This window comes from Physcomitrium patens, chromosome 15, assembly GCF_059467195.1.
Source record: "Physcomitrium patens ecotype Gransden chromosome 15, ASM5946719v1, whole genome shotgun sequence".
NCBI lineage: Eukaryota > Viridiplantae > Streptophyta > Bryopsida > Funariales > Funariaceae > Physcomitrium > Physcomitrium patens.
Genome location: NC_143424.1, coordinates 11940588 through 11963535, shown reverse-complemented (window position 1 = coordinate 11963535; position 22948 = coordinate 11940588). Strand labels below are relative to the sequence as shown.

At 40.3% G+C, this 22948-nt stretch overlaps 4 protein-coding genes and 1 long non-coding RNA gene across 10 annotated transcripts; 1 reads left to right on the top strand and 4 right to left on the bottom strand.

The window, feature by feature from the left end:
• Positions 1–1988: 1988 nt before the first annotated feature.
• LOC112292622 (scarecrow-like protein 11) lies at positions 1989–6198 on the bottom strand. The gene is made up of 5 exons (XM_024541284.3): positions 4641–6198; positions 4255–4381; positions 3779–4058; positions 3339–3613; positions 1989–3075 (listed from the first exon to the last, which is right to left on the bottom strand). Exons 1-5 carry the CDS (start codon positions 5813–5815, stop codon positions 2638–2640), a joined length of 2295 nt encoding a protein of 764 aa, XP_024397052.1. The 5' UTR covers positions 5816–6198; the 3' UTR covers positions 1989–2637.
• An 829-nt stretch (positions 6199–7027) lies between these two features.
• Positions 7028–13042, bottom strand: LOC112292621 (scarecrow-like protein 14). Of its 6 annotated transcripts, none has more exons than XM_090256461.1 (8): positions 12839–13012; positions 10856–12546; positions 10289–10415; positions 9474–9753; positions 9046–9323; positions 8197–8808; positions 8003–8062; positions 7028–7605 (listed from the first exon to the last, which is right to left on the bottom strand). In XM_090256461.1, the coding sequence occupies exons 2-6, from the start codon at positions 12055–12057 to the stop codon at positions 8386–8388; spliced, it is 2310 nt and encodes a 769-aa protein (XP_090112587.1). In that variant the 5' UTR covers positions 12058–12546; positions 12839–13012; the 3' UTR covers positions 7028–7605; positions 8003–8062; positions 8197–8385. The 6 variants fall into 6 exon arrangements, with proteins under 6 accessions (XP_090112587.1, XP_090112583.1, XP_090112589.1 ...); XM_090256462.1 differs by having other exon boundaries at positions 7315–7617; positions 12839–13026; XM_090256457.1 differs by having other exon boundaries at positions 10856–13042.
• A 1436-nt stretch (positions 13043–14478) lies between these two features.
• Positions 14479–16537, bottom strand: LOC112292623 (nascent polypeptide-associated complex subunit beta). The gene is made up of 5 exons (XM_024541285.2): positions 16412–16537; positions 15532–15680; positions 15190–15246; positions 15025–15063; positions 14479–14885 (listed from the first exon to the last, which is right to left on the bottom strand). The coding sequence occupies exons 1-5, from the start codon at positions 16477–16479 to the stop codon at positions 14752–14754; spliced, it is 447 nt and encodes a 148-aa protein (XP_024397053.2). The 5' UTR covers positions 16480–16537; the 3' UTR covers positions 14479–14751.
• A 782-nt stretch (positions 16538–17319) lies between these two features.
• On the top strand, positions 17320–17837 carry LOC149987747 (uncharacterized). The gene is made up of 2 exons (XR_016506731.1): positions 17320–17441; positions 17610–17837. It is a non-coding gene; the product is annotated as an uncharacterized LOC149987747 (long non-coding RNA).
• A 2158-nt stretch (positions 17838–19995) lies between these two features.
• LOC112292745 (small ribosomal subunit protein bS6c alpha) lies at positions 19996–22058 on the bottom strand. The gene is made up of 2 exons (XM_024541543.2): positions 21514–22058; positions 19996–20439 (listed from the first exon to the last, which is right to left on the bottom strand). The coding sequence occupies exons 1-2, from the start codon at positions 21886–21888 to the stop codon at positions 20209–20211; spliced, it is 606 nt and encodes a 201-aa protein (XP_024397311.1). The 5' UTR covers positions 21889–22058; the 3' UTR covers positions 19996–20208.
• Between the last annotated feature and the right edge of the window lie 890 nt (positions 22059–22948).

Below are 22948 nucleotides of genomic sequence, written 5' to 3'. Positions count from 1 at the left end.
TTCACAATAAATAATATCTACAATGTTTGATACATGCGGCACATCCATGACATTCTCCATATTCATATTGAGCCTCAACCTCATGCTAATAGACTCACAAAAAACTTGCTAATACAATCTTAGCTTCTCCTTTGCATATAAGATACAACATCAACCTCTAAGTCTTATCCTAAGGATCCATAAATCCCTACGCTTTGAAACTAATTGTAAGAAAGTCATACGAAATCCAATTCAACCTACAAACTTTCATTGGCAACTAAATTTATACAAGTTCCAAACCTCTTAAGACGTCCAAAGAGACAAATCTCTAAGAGGCTTAAATCTTGACTTTAAAACCCAGCATAGAGCCATCTCTAATCAACAAAATCTTATTCTTTCTAACTAAAGAAAAGTAGCAATTTTAAATTTCTTTGAATAATATCTAATCAAGGATAATAATATCAAATTAAGTCAATAGTGTGTTATTTGCAAGAGAATCAAGCTCATTGAAAGTACAATGCAAGCTTGTAAAAGATATGATAGAAGGACGACAATCTAAGTAAGAAATTAGTGCAAGTTAGGTAGTATACAAATATGCAAACGGCAAGCGGGAATCAAAGAGGTCGCTACAAAAGCTCAAGGCTTGAATAGTAGCACCACCATAAATGTCAAGATAGCAACAAGATCAACTACTATTTCATCTTGAGGACAAGATTTTGTTGTCTTTTGTCTCTACTTTGCAAGCTCTATGGTGTAGACAACTACATCCAAAGTTCTTGTCCAATATACTTGTAGTTTGTCCTCAAAAGACCATAGAGACTTGTTTACTCATAAGTTTTTTTCTTTATTTAAGTGAAAAGTGGAAATTAAGAATTGAAGGGAGTTAGCACACTTATACAACTATATTGTATCAAGAACACATAAAGGCTTATTTATATCAAGTTATGACATAGTGATAATAAAATATATTTAAAACTTTAAATATTAATTGCATAATTAAATTTCATAATAAAAAAAATTACAATATGTATATATAATTTGGAATTATTATTAATTTATATATGTAGGTATATGTTTCTTATACAAAAAATAGCTTAGGGAGATAAACCAATGGGATAAACGAAAAGAAATAAAAAACCATCTCTAATTGGCTGAATATTTCATTGTTTTCATCAAAAGTGAAGCAATAATTCAACTTTTAATCCATTAGGAATCAAAATCAACATCTTGTTGCTATAGAGTGTTAAGAATAGTATTGCAAGATCACTAGGTATGGAGGTCAAAAGCACCACAACATAGAATAATATAGAACATAATAGAACAACCTGCAATATGAAGTTTCACATCATATAAAGCTTCAAACAAAAGGTTAATTTATAACATATAATTTACAATGTTTTTTTGTGGCCAATGACACAAGTTTCTACTAATATATATATTATTTAGTTACAATTAGAATGGTTGTTCAAATCACACAACCAATGACATACAAATGAATACAAGTAAATTCAAAAAATTGACATAGATCAATCATAAAGTAAAACAAAATTAAATTGTTTGTAGAAAATGAGATTGTAATATGAAGCATTTAATTATGCAATTAAATTATATATCATTACTATTATTTATATAAATATGCTTAAGTCTATTAAAATCTATTGATTGTTTATTTATATTATAAGTTGTAAAACATTATTTATAATCATAATGTCTATTAATGTGGTTATTATGTATTATTAAATGTCAAATATTATTTGACAAAATTCCTTATATTACTATACAAAATGTACATAATCTAATTTAAAAATCAAATTTAGAATGCAATAATACATACATACTTAGAACATGCCATTTAACACTTTAATATGTGCCACAAATAATCCTATTAAATAAATATTTGTATCAAAACATAGTTCCATGACCAATCCATATCTACAAAAACCTATTAAAATTGTTCATAAGATAAAAACACAGTATAACTCTACATTATAACTCTGCAACACAATATATGTGTTATGAACTGGTTGAATGTTTCAATAACATTACGAATGGCAAGGACGTCAGAATGAAAAAAATGCACACAACAATGCAAGGCTCTGCACCATTACAAACTTGAATCTCTGAAGTCGCTTCCGGGAGCTACGGTGATGTACAAATGGAAGAATGGCTAGGACTAAATTTCCCAACATGTATCTAGTGGTCAAACACAGACTCCCACAACCCCGTGCAGTGATGGTGGTCAGAAACTGATTAAATTTGGCGCCAGAATGCACACCATCAATTTCGTCTCAGCGGCCGGGGCCCATGGGGTCGGTTTGTGGGTAGACCGTCCTGTCCGGCGAACAGATTTCATACTGCAGATCCATGCAGCTTTTTCTTCTAGTCCATGCACCGAGGATCAAGCACTGGAGTGACGCCAAACCAGGCAGTGAAAAGCAATGGGCCTCTGCAGGGAACCCTCCGATCTCTCTGCATCGAGGGCCCCACAGGGTTCCTACTTTATGGATGGATTCGCTCAACGGCTCACCGTAGTCAAACTGGATTTCTACACCGATTGAGGCATCGAACACCATTGGAGCAGAGGCCGTGCAAGACGTCGAATTCGGAAAACCAGTGAGGAAATAATATAATTCATATGGATGGTGAAGACAAACGGTTTTACGAAATGAAGCTCATAACGGGTTTAGGCTCCCAAAATGAATTGGCTCTCACAACTTGGTTCTTTATCCCCAAAAGAATCCAACCATCGTCCACACCAACCCCATAATCCTTGTGAAAAGTAGCCATCATGGCTTTCATTTTGGAGAGAAGGATTTGCTTAGGATGAACTCGGGTGAAACCTGCCCTTTGCAGTCGATTTTGCCATTGCCTATACGGCTCCTGCCTTTCCACTCTCGCTTGCCCTTCGCAAGCAACAATGTTCAAAATCTCCCGACCAAAGATCTCTCTTTCCAGGATAACTCTTTCTGGGTCGTCGATAGGAAAAGACAATTCCATCCCATTAAATATTGCCGAGTAGTGCTTAACGCTCTCCCGAAAGCGGGTCATGAAAAATGGACCATTGCATGCTGCATTATCCACAAACATGAAGAAAACCTGTACAAATCGACACTGAAGTATTAAATATACAAACATAACAAATAGTTTAAGCAAATCAAAAGCTACTTTGAAAGAACTCTTGATGCACAAACACAGAAGTACGATAGATTGGGGTACAGTAGCCTTGAAAGAACGACAAATTGCAGCGAGCAATCCTTGCATCCAGCCAGCGTGTCACAACTGTTCTGAGAATCCAAAAGAGTGCGTCACAAGCAAAATGAGACATGGATACTGATACTGAACTATAGCTTCCGATTTACCTTGGGATTCAGACTTCGAATCCTCCTCAGCAATAGTTCACGAGGACTTGCGCCCAACACAGACACATCAAGAATATTATGTAATCTGTGAGTAATCACTGCAAGGACTTCATCGCTTCTTAAATTGAAATCCCTCGCCGTGAACGATTCCCATTTTCCAGCTAGAGCATGAAACTCAAATGGTACATTCCACATCTTCGCAAATTCCGCAAGCCTCCGCCCAGTTTGCTCTATTTTCCAACAGGGATCTTCTCCTGGGTATGGAACATCCACACCTGCCATGGCAATGCAGAAGTTTCACACAAAAGTGAACAACATACATTCAAACGTGTTGCGAACGGATAAGAATACATAACTGGATCCACAAATCAAACGTCTATCGCAAGCATAACTGAATCATCATATTATTAAAAAACTGCTTGAAATGATAGACGAGATACCTGTAATACGAAAATGAGGGGGTCCTTCTGGCCTTTTCGAGAGATGTTGGATAAGAGTAGGCCATTCAACTCCATACTGGATACCGTAGTGAATAATGTGAACGCGAGTAGCACCTTCAAAAGCATCCAAGGTCATTTTCGTTTCAAAAAAATGGCCGACTTTGATGTAAGGGCAACGATCGACATACTGGCGAAAAGCTTTCAACATTGTCGCAGCCGACGGGTGATTGTTTGTGATCACTGTGTAAAGTTGTTCGCCGGTACCTGACATTTTTGCGACCTGTCGGTTCAAAAGAGTATCATTTCGGAGACATATTCTGAGACTCCATTGAATTACGATAATTCACACGATTTCAATAAAGATTCTACCATGCAAAGCATGAAGGGTGCTGTCAGCAAACGAATAGGTGAGCGCGCAGAATCTGAAAATATCAGATCCCCCCCCCCCCCCGACTCTTCAGCAAAGAACGACTAACCAGAGCTTCCATGAAATAATGCGCCACACGTTGCATATAATCGCCAAAAGGTGATGAGAGGCTCCGCAGCTCTGCTAAGTATTCGGTAGCACTATGTGTTTTCCCTTGGCTCACTGCAAAAGCGCACCTGTACCATCACACACAATATCACTTCATTAAAAATACCAAGAGGATTGCGAGACTAATGTTGCCCTAGTTTGATATAACAGCTAGTCCTAAAGTGGGAATTCGACATAACACCTACTAGCAAGTAATTCCACACTGCAAACATAACTAAAACAGTCGAGACCTAGAGGTATTGTGCTCAGGATTGATAATATAGCTCTCTAATCCAATCTCTTGAGGCAAATAGCAGGCAATTCACAACTGTAAGAGTTTGGCCATACCTATAGAGCAATTCCGTCAAAGTAGCGCAAGGAGGGGACGAATTCGACCCTCCTAAGCCACGAAGAAGCGGATTGAAGTCGAAGTCCGACTTCATGGTGGGCTTTCTGTTAGAATTATCTAAATGGTATCTAAAAACGTCATCGAAGTGGACCATGAGACTATCAGACTCGGTAATAAAGGACCTGTAATCCACGTTATCAGAATTCCTGGCACCACTTACATCTGTAATGTGCTTGCTGAGCATGCAAGTGTAACCCTCCATCAACTTCATCGTTGTGTTGTCTTCAGTTGGAATAAATTCACTAATATTGTTGTTCTGGTCATTAAAACCCTCGACTTCTCCAATATCGGGTATATTAGCCTCTGGGGAAAGGACACCAGCGATCTCTCTAGCCATAGCCTGACATGAACGACTCTTTTCCGCCATGCGCAGTTCATCGGTAGAAAAGAACGCAGCGTAAGCCCAATCGTTCAAATAATCTGCCTCAACAACCACAGGGTCATCTATACCATCTACACCAGAATCTGGAGCAAGAACACCGGCAATCTCCTTCACCATGGCATGGAAAGCGCCAGATTGTTGCATTAGAGATTTTTCCTCATCCAGGTCCTCATTCGACAGAATATCATCAATAAATCGGGTCATGGACTCCGTCTGCCCTGCTAGATCGCCCGACCCACTGCTGTTGCCTTCAAAGTGCACAGCATCAAAAATTCCTTCAGTCGCAGATGGCTGCGTATCACTCGAAAGACTATCTCCTGTACTAAAGGTCGACGATCGCGAATCTTGAGAGGCGTAATAGTTAACACCCAAAGCCGCACGTCCACTGCCTAACACACCACTAGAACTCGACCATGGCACGTCCGTCTTCTTCGAGATCGTCTCAAGCTTCGGCGGTGCAAATCTTTCCAAAAAATTCGACGACGACACCTCGAGCCGGCTCTTGTGGAAATAGCTTCCCCTCAAGCCATCGACGTGACTAGCTCGATGAGGAGACAACGACCTGCCTCGCTTCTCCGCAGACACGTCCACAACAGGAGCCGACAAGCTGCGTCTCTGCAACTTAGGTCTCTGCGACTGAAGCAATGCCTGTTGCAGCAAGCTCTCCAACGACGAGCTCGAATTCTCCCTCCCTGGAGTTAGCGACCCGCCTGTCTTTCCTTTCTCTGTCATACCTACATTGAAACCATCAGCAACAACAACAGCCCTTCACGACGAATTAGCCTCCAAAAACTCCGTCCTCTCGGGGTTTCTACACTAACAGTCCGCCCTCAGACTCCACCGCACCATATCGACGACGCAACGCTTTACGATCTCCAAACCGCGTTGGAATCAGTGGGAGACACGATTAATGAGGGTAGGTAGATAGCTGTAAAATGAGTCTCGCTGGTGCCAAATGCTGCTGGATAGGAGTCAGAGGAGAAGCAGAGTGAGTGAGTGAGTGAGTGAGAGCACGTAGTCCGAATCTCGATGCAACGAAGAGATTCAACACCAACGATAATGCTTGCGAAGGCGTCCGAAGAAAACACCCTTCATTTCTTCGTTGCTTGTGAGCGAGCGAGGTGGGTTGCGACGAGGAGAACTTGACGCCATGGCTCCATCATCGGGGCTTCGATGATCTCGCTGCCTCCACTTTTTTTATTACTATCCCTTCTATCTGGCAGGCCCAGATAGCCACATAGATACGAACAAATCCTCTAGTCAAATATAATTTCATTTGTATATGTATATATATATATATATATATATACACAAACACACACATGTTTTCATACTATTCTATCTTGCTAGTTCTTTTTCTACGGTAGGTACTTTTTATATTAGTGCCATTATTACTATTATGTTAATTATAGATGTATGTATGTACATGTTAAAAAAGAACATGCTGTCATGACTGAAATAGTTGTCTACACATCAAGATAGTTCTTTCATCGGAGGTGATAAAATCACATATTTTTACTTATTTCAAAATCCTAGCAACACAACATATGTGATTGATGAACTCTAATACATTGACCCATCTTTGAATTGACATTATATTTATCATTTTATAAAAATCATAATTAGGTTCATTGTGGAAACATTTTACAATAACTACAGTAAACATCTTTCGCTCCTGAGTGATACTGCAAAAAAGTTGTAGAAGTCACGTGTCACAATATATTAAAGTTCTCTCTAAACTCAATTCGTTAGAGGTTAAACCGTCTGAAACAAATAATTTTCAAATTAATCACCAACAATTTTTTCAATCAAATCAAAGTAAATAAGAGAGTCTCATATCAAGATATATTTAGAAAGCCTTGCATTTTACGCAATACCTCTGTGAGGGTGCCCGAGTTTTGGGCATCAAATAGGGTGTTTACTTCTCAGCAATTTGCAATGCCATTCTCTTTTTTCTTATCCCATGTCAATCCCAGAGGCAAAACGATTCCTCTTTTTAGAATTTCTCATATAGGTTTCAATGTTTAATCGTTATAATCTCCCACAATCCACACTGACCACATCACGGATTCTGTTAAAGAGCTCACTGCAAGATGTCGCTACAAGATGAAGGAATCCTGCGAGTCGGTATTCTAACCCAGTAGCCTATCTTCAGATGAAGCAAAACTAGGATAAGGAGTGACGAAGACCGGTCCACAAAAGTCAGCAGGAAATGAAACACGGCACATTGGTTGAGATACAACTGCCCAGATGTGGAACAGTGATCAGCATTATGTTTGGACCAAGTCCAGTGGTCAACATACTTAGCTGCAGCTTTCCTAGCTCTTGCAACACGCCCACTAAATCTACCAGACTGGCCAGGCCACCAGATTATACGAGCTCCGAAGGTGCAGGGGAACACCACTGTCGAAGTGGAATCCACGATGAAAATGAAGAGATACCGAACAAACACATGGCTGATATGTGCAAAGACTTGATCCTTCATCCTTCGATGCCGAGAGCAGTGCCTTACCTTTCTGGAACTGCGAAGTAAGCTTCACAAGATTAATCAAGCTGTCAGGGCCTGAGATACAAGAGAAGTTTTATTTTATTTTATTGTATTTGAGAAAACGCAAAACAAAACAAAACTTCACTTTGGAACAGCCTGTGACTGCAACCGCTCATTACGATCTAAGTGAATGATTGATTCAACTAGCCATCTTTCGTTTTTCTCCAGAAACCAAACACTACCACGAGGAGTAAAGTTTGTTCTATACAGCAGTAGATGGCAAGTCAATATCAAAGGACTGCATCGAAATATAGGTAATGTACTTGATTGGTGAGACAAACCCACTCCACGGAAACAAAACATTAAACAGCCTAGGAATGAGTTGGAACATAGAGTGAAACCACATCGAACATTTCCCAACGTCCACTTACTTATGACAGACGAAGATCGAATTGCCTTTAAGGGGATGCGTACCAAGCTGATTGATGAGCCTGGCAGGAGATCGACAAATTGTGCAGCGTGTGTGCAGCACACAAGTCACCAAGTCACTCAAGGATCTGAAAACACAGAATATCTCAGGCAAAAAAAAAACAACGAGATTTCGGAAAGACGGGAAGAATTGTACCTCATACTTGACATTCTCAGGAGACAGGACAAGTAGACTGTTCCCTGCCAGTTATCCTTTTTGAATCCATAGCTTGCTCAAGAATAAGAATAGGCTGAGGGCTCACACATATTTTAAAATTCGTCCTTCCTCGTGAAATTCCGAAAATTTGGGTTAAAAAATGGTAATCTCGATATCTGGAGGATAGTTTTAAGGGCACTTAGGCTCCCAAGCTGAACAAAACTTGACGATCTGGTTCCGGATTCCCATCAGAAACCAACCATCATCCCTACCGACACCATAATCTTTGTGAAAAGCACCCATCATGGCTTTCATTTTATTGAAAACTGTGTCCAAGATCGGCAACTGAGTGAACCCTGCTCGTTGGAATCGGTTCTGCCACTGCCGGTATGGTTCTGCCCGTTCCACTCTCGCTTGTCCTTCACACGCAACAATATTTAAAATCTGCGAACCGAAAATTTCTCTTTCAACGATGACTCTATCCGGATCATCACGAGGCATAGATATGTCCAACCCTTCATATATGGCCGAGTAATGCTTGACACTCTCCCGGAAGCGGGTCATGAAAAATGGAGCATTATGGCCTCCATGCATTCCCACCATAACGAACAGCTGCACATTTCGACCACGATGTGAGTGAGCGCTTGTATCGATATGATGTCGAGCCCAAAATCCGACGTCTAAGATGCATAGTACACGCAAATTGAGATGACCTAGGTCACCAAACAAACAGACTCTACCAATGCTTTCGTCATGCTTATACCTGCAAGATGCCACAGATGAGAATGCTCAGTTAAAAAAGTATTAAAATCGGTGAGTCAAACGTGACAATAGAGGAGCGTTGTGTACCTTGGGATTCATACTTCGGATCCTTCTAAATACAAGTTCACGAGGACTTGTGGCCATCACCGACTCATCAGGAAGGGTGTGCAGTGAATCTTGTGATGACACTGCAAGCACTTCATCTTCCCTCAAATTCATATCTCTAGCTGTGAATGATTCCCAGCTTCCAGCTAGAGCAACATATTCAAATGGCACCCCCCACTTCTTCGCAAACATTGCCAGTCTACGCCCTGTTTCATTTATTTTCAAGCAAGGATTGTTCCCTGGATGTGGTGAATCAATACCTGTAATCACAGAAGAGAACAATACATCATCAAAACCAAAACCTATTTCCTTACTCAGATGCTGCTTTACTTAACAGACTCAACACGGTGTTAGATCGCATTTCGAAAGTGCCCCACCAAGCGCTGAAAGTGGAAAAGGTTTGTAGATACCTGTTATACGAAGGTGGGGTGCTCCTTCCGGCCTTTGTGATAAGTATTGAATTAGACTCGGCAATTCCACTCCATACTGAATTCCGTAGCATATCAAATGAACACGGGCAGCGCCTTCAAAAACATCTACTATTGATTTTACTGTGAAGAAGTGGGCAAAGATTAAATAAGGACAGTTCTCGAGATATAGGCGAATAGCTTTGAACACAATCGCAGCAGAAGGGCCGTTGTTGATGATTACCCTGTATAGCTCTTCACCAGTACCTGACAATTTCGCGACCTGCAGGAAAGAAGAACATCTAAGGTTGCTTAGGAATACAAAAGAAAACAGACGAAGACACTACGTCGAACGATTATGCCCATTTCAGTCGATGTAGGCGGTGTTTGATGACGTAAATTACGATTGATGCACATCAAATAACTTCGCATATAGAGAATTAACGATGTAGTTCAACTGGGTCCTTTCGTTCAAAGAAATGAAAACATGAAGTCTAAAACTTATGGCGTCACTACCACTACGACCTGTCGCTTCAGCATCAATCCCGTTCTGACAACCCGCACTTACCCTGAGACCTAAGAAGAAGAAGAAGAAGAAGAAGAAGCAAAAAAGGTGAAATTCAAGAGAGAACGAGAGAGAGAGAGAGAGAGAGAGGAAGGAAGGCGAGGGAAAAAGAAGTGTGTGAAACTAAGAACATCCGGATTCATTGTACACCGTTGGTGGAGGTCATGTTACAAGACATGCAATGCCCTTCGATACGTTTCTGTTGAGATAATTTACTGCACTAGTTCTGGTCCTAAACTCAGAGCTAACTGACCAGAGCTTCCATGAAATAGTGTGCCATGCGTTGAGTAGCATTTCCATTGGGCGACGAAATCTGCCGCAGGTCAGATAACAAATCAGTTGCTTCTCGTACGTTGCCCTGACTCACTGCGAGCGCACACCTGCGGCATAGAATAAGGAACATATCATATCAAAATCTAGAACATTTGTAAAATACCCAACACAAGTATAACTATCCAGCATAACTCCGCTTCTTGAAGAACGTGGTACTCAAACCTTAAGTGGTTTATGTTCAGATTGCGACGAAAAAAATGAACGAAAGCAACAGTCCACGGATAATAAACCGGTGCTTATCACGACTGCGCCGTTCTTCGCCACTCTAAGTAATGCTCAGGGGCACGAAACCTCGTAATTATAAGTCATGAAAGCTAAAGACTCACGGTATGATAGACCTAAGTGCTTTAGCTAGGTCTTCGGCATCAACGCAATCATAGCATTGAAATTTGCCAACCCGGATGCGGAATCACTGATCTCTGTCAATAAGAAGTCTTAACTCAAGCAATGCAGTCGTTGGGTAATGACTAGGGTTTAAGCTGCATACCGGTAGAGAAGTTCCGTCAGACTACCGCTACTGGAGGAAGGGACAGCATTATCCGCTGAAACTTTTGACCCTTCAACTGCGCCACAGAGAAGCAGGTTGAAGTCGAAATTTGAGGTGGGAGTAAAGTTTTGATTGAGGTTTTGCAAGTATAATTTCCAGTCTTCATTGAAGTAAGTTACAATAGTATCTGTTTCAGTGGTCCTATACTTGATCGTGGAAGCTGCATCGGAATCAGAATTAATAGCCACATCCTCTAAGTGCCTGGTGAGTATATGGGAATAGGCCTCCATCATCCCCCGAGCCGCGAGTTCCTCAGTAGGTCTGAAATCGGCACTATCGCTGGCCTTGCCATCCGAAAGATCAGTTTCATCAGTATCAATCACTGCAGGATGCGGAGAAATGAGTTCAGCAATTTCCTTCACCATAGCTTGATAAGCGCCACTCTGTTCAAGTATATGCATTTCTGCCTCGGTACGATAGGGTTCAGCATCCGCCCAGCAACTCTCGTAATCTACAATATCAGATGTCTCAGTTTCGACTGAAGAATTTAAACCAATAAGGTCAGCAATTTCCTTCGCAATAGCCTGGTAAGCACGAGTCTCGTGGAGATTTTCTTCTTCCAGGTTTTCGTCCGTGAGGATGCCGCCCAGAAAGCTAGCCATAGGCTGTGCCTGTCTTTCAAAGTCGACTGAACTTGTGCTACTGACTTCAGATTCTGTGGCGCCAAGTGAATGTCTGCTCTGGCCTGACAGAGTTTCACTCGACTCTGTGGAGGATTTCGTCAGGGGCTTCAATGCTTGTGAGAGGCCGTGGCCAGCGACTGGCTCTGAGTGTGTCCATTGCACCAGGGAAACTGAAAGTGGAACATACGTCTTTGAAGAGTAACTTGTCAATTCGGGAAGTGAAAACCTTGATACGAGGACTGTTGAAGCATCCAGCCTAGACTTGTGAAAGTAAACTTTGTCCGACTCTTCCTGATCATCTGATCGAGGAAAACGAGTTCCTGAGAACGCTGGCAAAGATGCAATTCGTGAAAAACCTCGCTTCTCATCTGCCACATCAGGTAGCGGAGCCGACGACAAACGCCTTGATCCTTTCGATTTGTGAGTCTGAAGCCATGCTCGCTGCAACAGACTCTCCAGCGGCGAGATTTCAGTGTGAGTTGCTTGAGAAGATCCCTCTACTCTCCTGGTTCCCACCATACCTGAATCAATCAGAACCAACACACTTGCTGTGCGTTGATTCCCCGCTTTGAGCTCCTCTTTGTTTCCGACCTCTTCTAAAAACCTGCACAACGCCTCAGCCACTACCACAAAAGATCGCACTATGCCCTACAGTTGCATCAAACTGCAAATACCTCTCCTAATTCTCTCAGAAATCGGCGACAGTGGGCTTATATGCGTCTACCCCCAGTCACGTTAAAGTTGCGAACTATAGATGATGGAACTCGTCAAATGGCGTAAGAAACCACAGATTAATTTCTGAACATTGCTCCGACGACAAGAGAGTACTCTAATCCCCGACAAGTATCTATTTGACAAACCCGATGAAGTAGGGTCCGACTGCACCATCCTTACGACCAGAGTGTGATCTCGCTGACTGGTATTGCATTAGGTAGATAAGACCTTTTCTGGGCACGGTGTGAAGAACCAGCGCAGCAGCTTAGCATCTTGGCATCCCGTGTCCTGGTTCTAAGGTGCAGAAAAAACCTATTAATGAAAGTTTTAGATATAGGGAGGAAGGGCTTCGATGCATCTCCTAGTGCTGTTATCAACACTGACAAATTCCCAAAAAATACATGCAACCTGCGCAAAATTCTGTAATCCTGTCAATCCAGCACGTCGTTTTTCAAACAAATTGCGGAGATCATGCAGGGAACGGCTAGGGTTCACCGATTCAAAATTGGCGGTATTGTGAATCGTGACACACTCATGAGCCAGCTACAGATGAAATTCTCGAGTCTCGAGGATAAGAATTCATTACCCAAAATATTCCATTGAGGTCAACATATGCGGCATCGCATACACGGATTCCCGTCTCGAGGGAAAATAGGGCAAATGTGCAGGTTGAAGGAATCTCAATCCCGACAAGTTGAGTCTCATTTGTCCATGCACCCTGCCGTATTTTGGCCACAACTTAGCGGCCATGCGCATTGTCCTCGAGCAGAAGTAATGGCATCTCACGTTCCTTCACAGTGTACATCTCCACTGAATAAGTGGCGAGATCTACAGAAGGTCCTTCGATGCCAGGCACGTGCACCAAGACATACAGGATGGATGAACACCTCCCTTATTTTTCCTTCTAAAATAACCGATCTCTCTCGCATTCGTCGCTATCGGTGGCCCACAGATGCAACCCAGTCTTTGTCAGACGTATGCTTACAAGGCACAGAGGTTTGTACGTTGCTACAACCCCATCGTCGTGCCGAAATCCCGCTCAACACTCTAAATGCGAACGCCTAGCGTCCACAACGAACCTAGGGAAGCAGTGATAGCTCCAGGTTCTACGTCGCTGCTACCCCTCACTTCTTAAATTCGTCCCATTGGCCATATCCAAAACGGGAGAGTTTGCTTGGCCAAGACTTCACCAGGGTTGCCGGATCTGAATAGCAATGTCTAAGGCACGTATCCGGTCACAGAGAAGCACGCCCCAATTTTTCAACGCAGGAGATCTTAGAATGGAATGCGAGAATACCCCACTTGTAGTCTTCCGATGGCTGCAGGTACCATGTTCCGGTTCATAGAATTTCCGAAGGATCGGAGTTGCTGAGATGACGAGTGAGGTAGAGCGTTGAGATAGAATCTAGGCGATTTCTCTCTCGAGATTGAAGAAGGTAGTCAATCGCTCAGTGCTCCGTCCATGAGAGGCAAAAACCATATACAGTCTCATGCTCATATGCTTGTATAGGAGCAGTCTGGACGTATTCTTCGTATGTTATAAGCCAAGTTTTAAAAACACATCTGTTCGAACACTATTCGGAGAAATTCAGATTGAACACGATAAAAACGGAAGTACGACCAACGTACTACTTAAAAAGTGCCCCACGATGTTAGGAATTCCCGGTACTTTACATGATTAGTCAACGAGAATACTCTTGGAGATGAACCGGTACTAGAAACAGGATGGTGAATATTGCGACCTCCCGTGTGTGGTAGTCTGTGTATCAAGGAGTTATTCACACAAATCTTACTATTTACAACTTACACCGAAAGTTACGGGCAGTTTATATTCTGTGGTATCTTAGTAACACATTAAGAGATTACGCAAGTACAAATAAAGGTATAAGCAGACGAGTCCATAATGTCGACCGTGGCCGCCAAAGCGGCAGAAGTTATGGACATGTTTCTCGAACAATTATAAACCGACGCTTTTAGTATGCTGGGAGTAACAATAGGATAAGCCTAAATTACCTATTACTATTTTAAGACTCAGTAAACAACTCATGTGGCATGTTAATCAAAGCTTGAATGCTGATACTAGGGGTTTGAGGTTTTAATTTCGTCCTTTTGTGCTGTGCATGCTAAGGGTGGTAAATGTAGACAATGGCAGTCAGCAAGATCCTCCGATAAAAGACTATAATAAGTCATTCATTACGAGAAATTTTGTTACGTTAAATCAAAGAATGGAAACACAACAAAGTAACTGTATTGATAATATCGTGAAAGCATAAGAACGGCTGAACTTTCATATCAACAAGAAAAAAACTAAAAGGCACAAAAATTATGTAAGAAGTAATATTCGTTACATATAACTCGAGCTCACTGCACAGAGGCTAAACAAGATTCAAAATGATAATTGCTTCAAGAACCAAAAGACCCAGAGAACAAAGACGTGAAACATCGTTACCGATATTTTGTAAAAACAAATACAGAAGTGGCCTAGGCGGTTTCAGATTCCTATTTGGCAGCATCCTCAAATGTCTCTCCCTCCACGAGTTCAGGGACATCATCTTCCTCCTCTGCAGCACGGGAAGCTTCTTGCCTCTGGTACTGCTGGGCGATCTTCTTCAGATTCACCAAGTTGTCAGGGCCTGAAAACAGTAGAGTATATGAATGAGAAAATGCAACAGGCAACACATGGGCACATTGATCAGCAGTGACCTAATATGAACCATGAAGCTGAAAGATACATCAACTTAAACTCAGTCAATTAATGAAGCAGTAGCATACCGAGCTGGTTGATGATGCTTGGCAAGAGATCCTCGAGCTCTTCAATAACAAAACAGACAGATCAACTTCATAACGCTATATGATTTCGGAGCCAACATATTAAATAAGGAAAATTATAATTGAAGCCAAAGGTGCAAAGCAAGACGGAAGAAAAGAAACACTTACTCTTGGTCTGTGATGGTCCACTTACAACCCATGTGTTGGCAGCGATGGAAGCTTGCACTGCACCAAATAAGTGAAGACGATAATTAATAAAAATGGAAAGAAACAATTAAGCACTCCAATATCATATCAACAATGTGAGTCCTAAAAAAACTGCAAATAACAGGCTAGAAAATCTGTTAAGTTAACCTTAAAGAGTACACTAAAAAGTCATTGAAAGGTAAACAAGGAGCTCAAATATCCACATTTCATGTCATGCTCGTACTTCTGTGAAGATAGAAGTACATCGAGATATATTCAAGATTGCTGCAATCTAGATTTGTGTAGTGCAGAGCAGTGCAATACCTTTAGGGTTGACAAAATGGATAACATGTTCTTCCTTGAAGACATTGACCTCTTCAATACCAGGAATGGTATTTACTCCAAGCCTCTTCAAAGTATTTTGTAACCTCTTGTCATCAGTAGTGGTAGTTTTATGAACCGCTTTGTGTTTCCTGTCAAGGTTGAGATGTTGACATGCGTATAGGTAATCACAATACTTGGCTCACCAACTAACACCCTATAACGAAACACCTACTACTGGCATGGGAGAAGGAAAAGTCGACAGCATCAACGTGAAAATTAGCGAACATGATACCATCAAAGATTCGTAATCATGAATAATATAATGCAAGCGGAACAATGACCAGTGTGATAAGTTTCTATGCTCAAAAAGAAGAATTCCGAGTCGGTTCGGAAGATTATGTAGAAAATCTACAAATTGGTTGTGATATCACCAAAAACAACTAGCATAGGTGGTTCACAATCCTGCAGTGAAACAAGAATGCCATAGATATAACAATGTCTTCTTTAATTCCATTTTGAAATGTCATTGTGCAGAATTCATTAATATTGCTAGTAAAGCAAGAAAATCGAAGTCCCAGGAAAGTCGAAGTCTCGAAAAAACACAATAACAACAACAAGAAATCAAAATTTCCCCAATACTCCTCTAAACCTACAGCTCAGTTCCCAAGAGCTACAAAAATGCATTGCACCAGTCCCTCCACGCCAGCTCAGTTCAACTTCCAAATGCTACAAAGCACTTGAAGGAGGCACTAAACCACCAAAACCAACATAACAACACACTAATACAAAACCCTAGACCTCGTCACAAGACGCACAAACCAAACCCCATCGGAGTGGAGGGAATGTCAGCACAGTCAAGAGGCGTAGAAGTGAATTTTACCTTCTAACACTGCCCTTTCCGCCAGTGCGCACGGCACTGGCCATCTTCATGAGCTTCTCCCGGTTCATGATGGCAGAGACGTCGCAGCTGGCGAGGGAGGGGAGCAAAAGCGGAAGTAGTTGGAGAGATGGGCCAGGAAAATGGCTCGGCCAAACGGAGCTTACCTCCGCAACAGCTTCACTGCTAGGGTTTCGCAGGCGGCGCGTCGCCCTGGAGATGTCCACCCCAGCCCGCGCTTGATAAAGCTGTGAATGCATTGCTGAGGTGTAGGGGTCCTTTGTCTAGTTGGACTATGTATTGATGACGTGGAGGGGTAGTCTGTCCAGTTGGACAGCTGACGCGTCAGACTTTGCTTTCGTGTGATAAAATATTTCAAGTGTCCAGCCTCCGGAGCTCTTCATTTTGTCGGGCTGTGGTTTTAAACGACCCCCCTCGTAACGCTGAGCATTGTTGGGCTTAGAACCATAAGCTTCGCTTGACGTTGATCCATGGCTTCTACCAACGTAGTGAGGTAATCTTCAGAAGTTCGTATCTGAGACAGTTCTTTGTTGTGGATGTTCTTGCTTCTTTTCCTTTTTTAAACGATTTCCCTTGATTTTAGGCTCCATCGTGATTCCGGTTGGTTGACCACATTTGCTGTGCAGCCGACTCTTTTCGTCTCCATTTCAGATTCAGTGGATTCGCGTGCGTTTTGTGTCAGCATGATCAGAATAGTGATGTGTTCATCACTGTTCGCTATCGCTTTCCAAGTGGAGAGTAATGGGACTCTAGACGAGACTAGGGGAGAGTGTTCAGAACCAGTGGGCCTGCGATGTAGAGAGTGGAATACACACAAGAAATTTCTGTGAATCGCAGAATTGATAATGCATCAGGAAATCAAGGGCACAAACCGCGGTGCTTTTGAAAAGAAAAATTCACCAGAGGTACGAAGGTTGATCGATCTTTGATGATGTCAACGAACTTCTTACAAGCTGCTTGTTTTCGTCAAGCGATCAGCTGTGCTTCTCGAATCAAAGCATTTGGTATACCGGTGAGCGCCATAACTTCTTCCCCATAGAACTTGCAGCTGTCGCCATTGTCAGTTGTCCTATGTCAATCAATGCTGTCCAAGTAAGATATTTAGCACTTAACTACTCTAATTTTTTGACGGTTTTTAGTGCAATCAATACCATTATCTGAGGTGGAGCAATTATAACAGGATAATCAAGACATTATCAATAACAATTGCATTGTGCATTTGCTTGTTGGTAAAATTGATCTTTATTTTATAGCTACTTTGAAGCTGAAGAGTATATACGCCAATCACTGTAGACATTATTGAAAGCTTTGAAACTAATGTACCATGTAGTACTATCATGTTTATCTATTTACTTATTTTTATGACATAAACATCTTCAACTTGGCATGATAATCCATCATTATTTCATTCATTTTATCTCTTGAGTTGTTATCATTTTATATTTGTTGATTTGTTTAATTTTAAGTTTTTCTTACTTATTTCGTCTTTTTAAGATAATATCGCTTAAAATCCATTGATTACACTACAATTTAAATTATAGATATTTGATGCATTCAAAGGTTGACTTAATTTCTTTGAATGTTTTGTTGTTAATTTCTGAAATATCAGAAATTGGATTTAGTTAGAGCTTCAATACAAAATTTATTGCAAAATATTCACAATGATTTTTTTAGTAAGAATAACAAAATATTTTTACACTTGTAATTTTTTATTGCTGTTTCTTGATTTTTATATCTTTGAGTAAAATTAATATTTTAATCAAAAACAAATTAAATATTTGTTATTACCATAAGTAAAGGATATATAGAGCTAGCTTTAGATGGATTCTTGGAAACAAATTTTACTAAGCAAGTTATTGTTTACAAAGTTTAATTTGCACAATTACCTACTTTCTATTTGTTATATGATTATAGCCTTTGAATAGTGGGTGATTAACATACTCAAAAGGAAAAACAAGGGTTGCAAGGAATATGAAAATCTATACAAATAAATAGCTATTTGTTTTCTTATAATAGTATGTCCATTATATAAACTATATCTATTTTTTAAAGCTCTTTATATGACTTATAAAATGTAAGACTCAAATCTCTATGGCAGCCACTGATTACATTTGTGGTAATTTTGTAACGATTTTGTTCAAAAATGTTACCTTATTTTATGCACTTCTAACCCCCCCCCCTCCCCCATTGCTTGTGTTTATTACTCCACCTTCTGAATGGGCCTCACTTGTCACTTTTTTTTATTGCCAATACAAGCATACTATAAAATTTTGTGTGTATTTTAATTATTAAATTGAATAAATACCTATTCTCAAAAATCATATTTTTTTAGTCATGCAATATGGTATTTCAGAAATTAACATCAAAACATTCAAAGAAATTAATTAAGGTATAGATATTTATTATAAATATTTTTATATAAAATTTATAATTCTACTATTCTTTTCATTAGATTTTTTGAAATCTGTCTTATTTAATTGAATAATACAGATACCCGTATAGTGTGATTTGAAAATCTAGTTTGACATTATTTAGAAATACATACATACAAGTTTTTTTTTTTTTTTAATTTTTTTTTTATGTTACCTAGTTATTATTATTATTATTATTATTATTATTATTGCTATTATTGAGAAAAATAGTAATTATGTTTTTACTATCTTCTAATACATTGTATCCAATGTAAAACATATTTTTCCTATACACTAATTCAGCTTCAACAACACTACAAACTTGAATGATTTTAAAACTAATTTAAACGTACAATCTATTTTTTAAAAAATGACACATATTTTGTAGTCTGACAGATATTCACAACTTCACTCCTGAAAATGTTTACAATTTGAACATTTAAAATGAAATTTTAAAAAGTATGTAAGCTGTTAAAATCCATTCGAATGTGAACCAGCCCCACCATTGACTGCCATTAAAATTCCTGATTGTTTCATTAAAAACTAATACGATGTTTAAGTATTGAACTAAATACGTGAATTTTACACTCATCATCAAAGTAAACCACAACGGGAACACGAAATTAAAGGACCAAGATGTTGGTTTTTTATTTGTTTTGAATATGGATTGTGATATTTCTGAATCACTTTTCAGAAAATCGCACTGGTAGATAAAATGCTCTGAATATGGCAAAAAACAAACAAACAAACAGTATGCAAATTGCGTTTACCACAAATAATTTACCACAAGCATTACTCATATTAAGTGCAAATCCGGATGGGATACGTTAGTATGTAATCTTAAACATGATTGTTGTCACGTAGAAAAAGCTAGCCCAGGGCATCATGTACGTTTTTAATACATACACAGACAGGGCAATATGCTTCTGTGTTGGATTGGGAAGATGGGGTTAGCGAGCTAAAAACATAAGAAAACCCCCAGGTTTATCAAATTTTACCCAGAGAACTAGGCACTTAATGCATTACCGTGAGTAGCGTACAGCTTCTGTCTATGTCCACAACACAACATAAACACACAAACAAAGATGTGCTCATTCTACTAAGTACTATGTACACTTAAACTACTCTTTAACTGCAGTAGAGAATGCGAGTAAGTTCAGTGAGAATCTTGGGTTTACATTTAACAACAAATAATTTCTGGGTATTCAGTTCACAGGAGTTCTTTTCATAGAGACACTGAAATTTTCACAAATGTTTCTAGTGTAGATTGATGGTGCCAATTTCAAGGCCAAAAATACCAAAAGAAGGATGGTGTACAGCTCTCAAATTCATATCTGCCATTCTAACTCTAAATCATCAGAAGCTTAACTACGCCTTAAGCCTGAACGTTGTGGAACGGATGATATCATCGTCCCGGTTCAGTCTGTCCTGAATGGTCTTTTGGCTCTCTGGCTTGGTCACGTACGTAAACAATAGATAGATTCCGTCCAAGTACCTGTTTGCAAATCCAGCCATGTTCTTAGTCTTGATATTGTAGGCCAACGGCTGCATGCCCCTGTTGAACATCTCAACGTCCAATCCACCTCCAGCGATGATGGCCTACACATCCACAAAAAACATATTGAGCTAACTTAAATGGTCATTCAACATGCTTTAAAGAATTCTAAGGTTAACGATCAGTTTGTGACCACAGGAGAGCATTCAATCTCTCGGATTACATGCCAAGGCTACTAACCAAAAAATACATAGCGGACAATAAATAAAACAAACCCTACTTGCATAGCATTTTACTTATAATCTAGTAATTGATGATCGTCTTCTAATTATGTAATAATAAGTTTATATTCTAAAGGGTAGTGTTTCCTCCTCAATCTAAGTATTTGCGTCGGAAAAAACGATAATTTGGAGCGTAGGTTTCTATCGGTTGTATTAGTCAATTTGCCAAGTAACCCCTTTTTCACAAGTTCAAAACAATACTTACAACTCTAAAAAAGTATCATGAGCTCAGGGTATAAATTATAAGATTGTACAAGTGAAACACAAGTCAACAAAAGCCATAAAACAACATGAGAGGTAAGCACAGTCAGAAGTCAAACTTCAAGATGCCAAACATCAACGAATGCCTGTAAGATATCCGACAAGACCATTGTTGACATTAATTACCCGTTCCCTTCGAGGGGGTGTGGAGTGAAAAACTGGACAAAATAACGCATGCGAAAGAACCAGTGCACCTGCGTCAGGATGTACCATTACATAATACCTGATAGAATCTGAATGGCCATTTGATTCAAATTAGCGGGGCGAATATGTGCTACTACCGTAAAACGAATCATACATTTGCTCGCGGAGGTCTTCATGATTTGCATCCACGTAGGGCATCAAATACTCTTTCCAAAGCTTAGGCCAGTGTTTGAGACCACATAATACACTGTCAACATGTTAACAACGCTTTCTGAAACGAACATGCATTTCATGCACTACCTCGGGACTTACTATATAAACAAAACAAAACCTACTGTCATCAGATTCTTACCATTACGTCTAGGGATGGATGCATGATCCAGCTGAATTTAAATATTTCAGTACAATCTAAATGTAAGCTTCAGAATTGATCCATACCAGCGAGAAGACTTTTAAAGTATTCCGTTCAGACAGTAGGGGAAGCAACGTTACCTCTTCGTAACGCTGAGTGAGCGCAAGACGCTGGTCCTCAGTAATGTCCGGACGCAACACAGTCATTGTCTCGTAGCGCTGCAAGCCGGGAGGATACTGTCTGATTTCCCTTTGACCTAGGTCCATCCCCTCTCCAAACCCTTCAGTGTCCTCCACCATTCCCGACAAGGGATCCAAAGAAACAGCCCGCACAGACACAACAGCGGCCTTCCGGAAGCAGGCGCTCGACTTCGCCTTCAAAGTTGGCATAGCACCGAACATAGCGGAAGCTGAAGAGGCTGTCGACACCACAGCTGCATTGCTGCTACTACTGGAAGCATTCAGAGCACCAGCACCTTGCAGGGCAGCCACTGAGCCAGCTACCATAAGCGCCATTTCGCCCCGACTCCAAACTGACTCACACAACCTCACTCTGCAAAATTCACCAAAGCCTACACGACCTGAGGCATTCAACCACGCATTCAGCCGAAAATGCGCAAAAATCTCAATCGAATTGCAGCTATGAGAACCCCCGTTCTGGTTGTGGAAGCTGTGTCTCGAGAGGCAATTGCAGAGCAATTGTAAAACTGGGGGTCCCCCTTCAAAAGCGAGTGGGTGGATGAAGGGCGTATAAGATAAGGAAAACGGGAGGTCCTCGGTGGATAGGGAGGGTTGATGGATGAAGATTCGAAGAGATTCTTTATCTGTGATAGAAAGTAACAGAAAAATGGTTCCCGGCACTCTCTCATGTTGGGAACAGGATTGCGGTTCGTTACCCGAAAAGGCTACCCTCATCCGGGTATTGTGTTGTTATACCCTTGTCGTCAATTGTGCAGCGCAGTGAGTTGGAGAGGGTCTTCGATTCACGCAGTTGAAGACTGGCCCGTGGGGTCTTCCCTTCAAATTCTTTTAATTTTGTGTGCAACCCTTTGGACTATTGTGTGAACCCGTTGGAAGAACCTGAGTGATCCCTAGTCATCTGTTACTCTTTCATTATATTTTTAAATTTTTCATGGTTCAATATTTTGGATCCGAGTCCCTGCTCGGTATTTAGTCTCCAAGCTTTTCGCCTCTTTCTTTGGGTTGTTGGGTTTCCCATTATGCTACTAAGCATGGTAGATTAATATGATATTGCAGTTAATCTTCTAGAATTGTTGGTATTCTTATAACAAAGTGATCTTCTTGCAAGAGTGGTCGTAAATAGGCAAGAGAGTTATGGAAGTTGTGTTCTTCTAATTGGATCTTCTGTTTATATTTTTTAGAAGTTAAAAAAGTTAAATATTAATATAATGACACTCTAAGCAGTTTAATTCAATAGAAAATTTTATTATTTACAGTCAAATTTTTATTCTCAATTGTAGTATTAAAAATATAGATTTTGCATTACTAATTTGTATAACATGCAATGTGCATTAATGAGTTTTTTTTTTTTTTTTTTTTTTTTTTTTTTTAAATT